Source organism: Micropterus salmoides, unplaced genomic scaffold (genome assembly GCF_014851395.1).
Source record: "Micropterus salmoides isolate LMB-PRFRI ecotype aquatic unplaced genomic scaffold, ASM1485139v1 Ms_hic_scaffold_12, whole genome shotgun sequence".
Taxonomy (NCBI): Eukaryota; Metazoa; Chordata; class Actinopteri; order Centrarchiformes; family Centrarchidae; genus Micropterus; species Micropterus salmoides.
In genome coordinates, this window is record NW_024040263.1 from 23814378 (window position 1) to 23822348 (window position 7971).

At 41.6% G+C, this 7971-nt stretch overlaps 1 protein-coding gene across 1 annotated transcript; it reads left to right on the forward strand.

Annotated features, from left to right (window-relative positions):
* The first annotated feature begins 254 nt into the window (after window positions 1-254).
* Window positions 255-4125, forward strand: tekt4 (tektin 4). The gene is made up of 7 exons (XM_038714091.1): window positions 255-894; window positions 1852-1922; window positions 2054-2197; window positions 2348-2434; window positions 2803-2938; window positions 3015-3169; window positions 3246-4125. The coding sequence occupies exons 1-7, from the start codon at window positions 373-375 to the stop codon at window positions 3457-3459; spliced, it is 1329 nt and encodes a 442-aa protein (XP_038570019.1). The 5' UTR covers window positions 255-372; the 3' UTR covers window positions 3460-4125.
* The last annotated feature ends 3846 nt before the right edge of the window (window positions 4126-7971 follow it).

The following is a 7971-nucleotide window of genomic DNA, read 5'->3' on the forward strand; positions in this document are numbered from 1 at the left end:
ACATAGGCTAACAGTTTATAACCAATATTGAAATGAGTATTTAGGATTTCCTAACCTGAGATAAGATTCCTAAAGTTAGTTAGGATTTGCTTCTGTAATAGGCTACCAAATTGGGGGAAATCCCATCTTAGACTCTTCCTATCTTAATTTAAGACTTAAGATAGGAACTTTCTGTAATAAGGCCCCTGAGCTGCTGCTGGAGCTGCTCCTGCCTACATGTGTTACCTGGCAACACCAAACAAACTTGGTCTCCTGCAGGACTGTAGGAACTGTTCACCACTGATGCCTAAATCAGCTGATCTATTTTCTGTTTCCTTTAACTACCTGTAATTTAATTGTAAAATATAATACAATCAAATACAATTTTTTAAAATGAGCTCTGGGGTTTTAGCGTCAAGGCCACACTATGACAGCAGAGCTGTGGCTCAGGGTGTCCTGGAGGAAGAGCCTCCTGTGGAGGTCCCGCAGCCGTCCGCAGGCTCAGCCACAGCGGGGTACCGCTCCGCTACATACACCCCGGCTGAGTGGTTCTCCAACTACCACACCATCCTTCGACAGGCCGATACGGACCACCACGAAGCCCGGAGTATCCAGCGAGTGTCCAAGAATCTGTACCAGCACACCCAGGCGGCCACTTTGAAGACCCAATCCGACGCAACACGTCTTCTGGGAGAGAGGCTGCAAGAGATCCACTACTGGAAGTCTGAGCTGCAGCGGCACATCGACCAGCTGCTGGCCGACACGGAGTCACTGCGGGCGCTGAAGACGCGGCTGGAGAAGGCGCTGGACGCCACCGAGACTCCGTACGCCATTGCCACCGACAATCTCAACTGCAGGACCAGAAGACTGGGACCGGACCTGATTAAAGACACTGTGGAGGTGGAACTGTTAAAGGTGACTATTGGCTTTTTTTGTTTGTTTTCTCGTAAACATAATCATGCAAAAGTGTTGTTTACATTATTTGTTCACTAAAACTTAGTGTGAATCCTTGAAGTAGCCTATTACCCGTTGGTTATTGTACATCAGCCTTAACAAGTTGTTTAACTAATACAATGTCGGTGTAATTTCCCATAACAGTGATTTTCTTTAATATAAATATTAATTTACTCTAAATGTAGTAGCCTAATTGCTTGGTAAACAGTTGTGTTTGTGAATCTGTGTCCAGGCCTGTAGAGCATATGAAAATTCATTGCAGGTAATTTATCAATTTTATAGTCACATTTAAGGAATAAACATCTTTTGAGAAGATATTCCATATTCAAAACTACCTCCAGACCACCATGTTGCAAAGGATATATTTCATTGATATTTCAAATGAAATGAACAAATTTTTTCACAATAAGTTCAGAAACCTGGCTATGGGTGACCATAGACACTATGTACATGTTTTATTTACAGTCTGTGGCAGGACTGTGTATCATGTTACCCACTTGCGCATGCGTCCTCATGCAGGAGATAAACAAAAGATAACTGCTCATAAACCACTCCATAGCACTTAGACTTCAAACCTCCTCAAGTTCCCTTTAAATCCGAACCGTAGCCAAGGAACAGTCTCCATGATACTGGTTGGATACTTCGATTTGTCAGGCATGCCAGAGTGATAGCAATGTCAGTCCACCACTAGTGAAATACTGCAGTGCAGCCTCTCTGTTTTAGTGCTCATTTGTAAATGTCAGTATGCTAAAGATGGTCACAATGTCACATACCTGCCCAACATCAAAATGTAATGTGACCATGTCCTTCTAGCATTTAAGTATGATTAGGCCTTGGGGTCTAGAAATTATATATGAGCAGTAAAGCAGGGCTCAGTGCAACACACACTAAACAGAAGTGTAACTATGTGTTTTGTAGGAAGTGGACTTGATCAGGAGCGTCCAGGCTCTTCTGAAGAGAACTGCAGCTCAGGTTGTCAGTCAGATCAAGTGAGTGTTAGAACCTTTTCCTAATAGTTAAACCACCTGACATGCAAAGCCACTTAAAAAATGTCCTCTTTAGATTGAAACCTTTATGTCAAGGAACTGAATTAATATCCTTTGGTTTGTGTGTGTGTCAGGATGAACAGCGAAGCCAAGCAGACGTTAGAGTCAGACTGGTCTGATAAGTACCAGGCCTACAACTTTGATGACCACAGTGGAAGATACAGTAACATGAGCCCAGATACACAGCTCCACCCCAGCTCGGCCAGCATGCAGGACCAGTAAGTGTGTGTGTGTGTGTGTGTGTGTGTGTGTGTGTGTGTGTGACATTTTCATATCTTACTGATAGAACTACATAGGAGAAACCACCATTAGAAAATGAAAAACAGTGTACATGATGTTTAAACAATGTATCTCCTGGTCTGCTGCAGGGTGTGTAACTGCCCATCGTGGATAAAGTTTACACAGGACAACCTGTCCAAGGCCTTGCAGGAAGAGCAGACCACCAACAATCTCAGGTCAGTGCGTTTAAGCTGCTACAGAATTAGGTTTTGCTCTGTGCGATGGATGCTGAACAGGATTTTGCGACACTTTATTTAAAGTTTTCAGTTCACTAGCAAGGACCACAATCAACAGATATGATTAAATGATATATTGATAAACAAAAACAAAATATGTATGATGCTTACAGTAGCTGAATAGACATTCGAAAGCGTTGTGGGGAAGCTACGATAGGGAGGGGTGCAGAATACGAGAGTGAAGAAGAGGAAGTGCGTTGTGTGGGTATTTATGGAAAGCCGGGAGTGACGTCATTAATGTGTGGTCCTGTTCCTGAAACTCTGCTGGTAGACCCACTAAATATAATAATGCTGTTTGTGTGTGTCAGAATGCTGGTGGAGAGACTGCTGCAGGACACCACTGAGGATCTGAGATTCCAGTGCTCCATTGTGGACCAAGCCTTCAGTCAGCGCTGTGTGGAGCTGACAGAGGCCAAGACCCAGCTGGAGATGAAGCTGGCACAGGTAGACAAACTGGCAGACAGAGGATTTGCCTGATTGATTGATTGATTCATTAAGTATTGTATGATCGTATGTGCAGATCTTGGAGCAGATTGCATCCCAGGAGAGGAACATTGTGGCTCTACAGCAGGCCATCCACTACAAAGAGGCTCCCCTTAGAGTAGCTCAGTCCAGACTTTACCTCCGCTCGCTCAGACCCAATATGGAGCTCTGCAGAGATGGACCCCAACTCAGGTACACACCCGTGTCTCATCTTACTTACTCTATCTTCTTTCTGTCTCTTCATTTTGTTCGCTTCCTGCGTCTGTAGTTTGGAAGGGGAGGTGAGGCAGATCAATGCCACTCTGGCGTCTCTGCACCAGCAGCTGAGTGAAGCCAGAGGCTCCCTGTCCCACCTGGAGGAGTCCCGCGTTACCATTGAAAAGGACATAAACTGTAAAACCCACTCGCTGTTCATTGACAGAGACAAGTGCATGACTCACCGTAAACGATACCCAGCGATCTCCACGCTGTCAGGATACTGAAGACGACGGTGATGAATGTTTCTGTGGGATTTGCTTTGTTTTGCTATTTTAAGTTCAAAATCCTGGATTGTTTTGTCTTTTTGTTGTGCTGTGTTCTAATGACCAATGAGGTGTTGTGTGATCAGGAAAACCTGAAAACTCTGTAGTAAAGAACCTATTTAATTGTATTTTTAACTCATCATAGTTAAAAATGGACAGGTCACTGACAATGTGTGGCAGCTGTGGCTCAGGAGGTCATCCACTTATCACAGAGTTGGCGATCGATCCCCACCTCCTTCTGTCAGCACCTTATGTGATAGCTCGCTGCCATCAGTCTGTGTGTTGTATGTGTGTAAAAGGGTGAATGAGCGGGAAAAAATCTTGTGAAACATTTTGGATAAAAGCAGCCATTTATCTAATAGACAAAGTAACAAAAGCGTATTCTGTAACACTTTACAATACAGTAAACAAAATTGTGAGTAGTCAACAATTTATCACTTTTTCATTTGACATACATTTAATCACTTCCATTATTAATTCATAAGCATGTTCATCACATTACTTTTTGTTTCACCCAACCTCAAGGCCACTTTCCTTAAATAATAAATGGCAATTATTTTGTTGTGAATGATGAGTAATGAATGTAAGACTGGAATAATAATAAAACGTGGCTTTGTTTTCATCATATAACGATCTGTTTTTATTAAATGAGCTTTAAATTAGTCAAATCACCTGATTATTTATCACTTCATTTTCATACCACATCCATTTTTATCCCTCTGTTTTTCAGTTCACATGCATAATCATCACCTTCATCCATTATTTTTTGTAATTTCCACCCCTTGTAGAATCTTGGTGTAGAGTCTGAACCACACCAGTGTGCCGCAACATCATTTGCTTTCAGTTCTGTGAAAGTAAGTGAGAAAGAGTTGGAAACACAATCTTGCAGCTTTGACTCATCACCATGTCGGTACAGCTGCTGCGGTTGTCTCCCTTACAAAGAAACTTCCTGTAATGCCGCTCAATTTGTTTGACTTAACACGTTACAGTTATTATAGTACATAAAAATGTATCCAAATAAAGAATTACAAAAATTCCTCCTGTATTTGCTTAAATAAATGTGTTTATCATATTATTCAAAAGAACTTACTGCAGAGGATGAACAGCAGGGTTGAAATGGTCCACATCTTCATGTTACTGAAAAGAAACATATAAACAGCTAATGTTTTGTGTACACAGAAACTCATAAACCTTCAGACAGTGTTGGTAGGTAGCCGAAATGAATATTCTGTTTGTATCTGTCAGACATACAAAACATGATTTAAAAAAAGTAAATACACATACACACACACGCAGGTACATACAGTGGGGGAAATAAGTATTTGACCCCTTGCTGATTTTGCAGGTTTGCCCACTTACAAAGAATGCAACAATCTACAATTTTAATCATATGTACATTCTAACAGTGAAAGACAGAATCCCAAAGAAAATTCCAAAAAATCACATCATATGAATTTATAAAAATTGATAACCATCTGATGAGGAAAAACAAGTATATGACCCCCTACCAAACAGCAAGTATTCTGGCTCCTACAAGCCAGTTAGTCTTTCTTTAAGACACAGTCCCAATCCCAACCAATTATCTACATCAAATACACCTGCCTCACCTCGTTACCTGTATAAAAGACACTGTCAACACCCAAACAACCAGCATCCAACATCACCACCATGGGCAAGACCAAAGAGCTTTCTACAGACATCAGGGACAAGATTGTTGATCTGCACAAGGCTTGGATGGGCTACAAGAGAATCGGAAAGCAACTTGGAGAGAAAAGATCAACTGTCGGTGCAGTTATCAGGAAATGGAAGAAGCACCACACCACCGCCAACCTCCCTCAGTCTGGGCCTCCACACAAGATGTCGCCTCGTGGGGTGTCCCTGATCATGCGAACGGTGAGGAATCATCCCAAAACCACAAGGGGGGAACTGATGAATCAACTGAAGGCAGCTGGGACCACAGTTACAAAAGAAACGGTTGGTAACACACTACGCCGTCATGGATTGAAATCCTGCAGCGCACGCAAGGTCCCCCTGCTCAAGAAGAAACATGTACAGGCCCGCATGAAGTTCGCCATTCACCACCTGGACGACTCAGAAGAGGCCTGGAAGAAGGTGATGTGGTCAGATGAGACCAAAATAGAATTTTTTGGCCTCAACTCAACTCGTCGTGTTTGGAGGGCAAAGAACACCGAGTACAACCCAAAGAACACCATCCCCACCGTCAAGCATGGTGGTGGCAACATCATGCTTTGGGGGTGCTTTTCAGCCAAGGGGACGGGACAACTCCATCGTATTGAGGGGAGGATGGACGGGGCCATGTATCGTGGAATTCTGGACCAACATCTCCTTCCCTCAGTGAGAGAGCTGAAGATGGGTCGAGGATGGGTGTTTCAGCACGACAATGACCCTAAGCACACCGCCAAAGCAACAAAAGAGTGGCTGAAGAAGAAGCACATCAAGGTTCTGGAGTGGCCTAGCCAGTCTCCAGACCTGAATCCAATTGAAAATCTTTGGAGGGAGCTTAAAATTCGAGTTGCCAGGCGACAACCTCGGAACCTGAATGATTTGGAGGCTGTCTGCAGGGAGGAGTGGCCCAACATCCCTGCCGAAATGTGCACAAACCTTGTCACCAACTATAAAAACCGTTTGACATCTGTGCTGGCCAATAATGGCTTTTCTACAAAATATTAACATACTGTTTGTCCAGGGGGTCAAATACTTGTTTTTCCTCATCAGATGGTTATCAATTTTAATAAATTCATATGATGTGATTTTCTGGAATTTTCTTTGGGATTCTGTCTTTCACTGTTAGAATGTACATATGATTAAAATTGTAGATTGTTGCATTCTTTGTAAGTGGGCAAACCTGCAAAATCAGCAAGGGGTCAAATACTTATTTCCCCCACTGTATGTATATACACATATAATCATAAGCAAAATTACAATGAAGCAAAGGCAACACAATTTACTAAATAGATCAATAATTCAACAAATACATGAAATAAAACAAATGATGGTCTACTGTTTGTTTAAAGTAAGTCTGGCATGCAAATTACAAAAATATAGCTTTTTCTTCATACAGTAGGACATGTGCTGAGTAAACATATCTTGGGGCACATAGAAAGATAATAATTAACATGACAAGAAACACCACTTTCTTCCCAAAGAAGTATGTAAAGTGGGAGTAATATAGATTAGGATACAGAAAAATCATCAAATGAGGTGTGAAAGGTATTTTCAAGCCGCCATATTGCCATGTTTGAGGCAATGGATTTTCTCCACTAGAGTGAGCTCTTGAGCCTCAATATTCCCTCTCCTGTCAACTCTCATTACAGTGAGCTGCCTTCCACCATGAAAGCAGCATAGAGTAGGGATGTTTGACATGTAAATGTAAAATGTTACAGTAAGATTGATGTGTTTGGTATAGATATTGGATATGGATATGAAATGAGATTTAAAGACCAGCTATCCCTTTTAATTTCCAAACGCACAGTACCTGTCATGTTTTCTCTCCGAAGAGCTGCTCTCAAACTTACACAATATGGAGGAAGATTAATCAAGTATTTCAACAAAAGGGACATTGAAACACGGCCCTATATAATCAAAATAAAGAGCTGCTTAACTTTTCAAGCCATTTTTCCCTTAATTATATAAATCACTGAGCAGTTTTGTTTTATTAAGTATTGCGTTTTAGGTTCACTTCATTAAATGTTAAAGCACTATAGTCTGATCTTTAGGAATATCTGCTCTTCTACTGAAATATGGAGCCACCGGCTGTCTCTATTCTTAGAGAGAGCTTCCTTCAAGCAAGGAGGTGCCACGACTGAGGATGTTATGAAACTGAACTTTATGCAAAGAGAAATACAGGCAGCTCCACTCTTACACAGTATTTATTTCATGACACCACTAACTGTGAGCATGGAATGTTGCCAACGCCGTGTGTGTGTGTGTGTGTGTGTGTGCGAGTTTGTGCATATGATTTTACCATTGTGTGGGATAAAAGCGCACACCCTCTCACCCTTTCAGACATCAGAGGGAAAAGTTACTTTTTCTTTTTTCACATTAAGGTTTTCAATGAGATGAGACTGAAGATTGGGTCTCATCTTCAAGATTTTGATACACAACGTCCTATACACAAACAATAAAGCAAATATGAATATGAAACTGTAACAAAAGGAGAGAAAAGAAGGGGCTTTTATAAAAACATGGTCTTTTAGAAGCTTGAGCTCATGTGTCCTGTGTATGCGGGCCATGTGAGGAGCCTGTAGGAAAGAGGTTGGTTTGCGTTAACTGATACCTGCTGCAGAAAAGCAACATACTGTGTTGAGGCAAAACAAGTGCAAACAAGTCTGTGTTGATGCACAAATTATTGCAAAATCATCTTAATCTTGATAGTGTGATTTGGCAGCTGCAGAACAAAGAAATACATATACTGTGTGGATTGTCTATCCTTTGTGCTTTCATTGGTCAATT

Excerpts from the sequence above, each read along its gene's own strand:
- tekt4 (XM_038714091.1), top strand. The coding sequence starts at position 373 with ATGAGCTCTGGGGTTTTAGCGTCAAGGCCACACTATGACAGCAGAGCT. Across the intron at positions 895-1,851 it reads TGGAGGTGGAACTGTTAAAG|GAAGTGGACTTGATCAGGAG; the intron begins GTGACTATTGGC and ends TGTGTTTTGTAG. Across the intron at positions 2,198-2,347 it reads TCGGCCAGCATGCAGGACCA|GGTGTGTAACTGCCCATCGT; the intron begins GTAAGTGTGTGT and ends GGTCTGCTGCAG.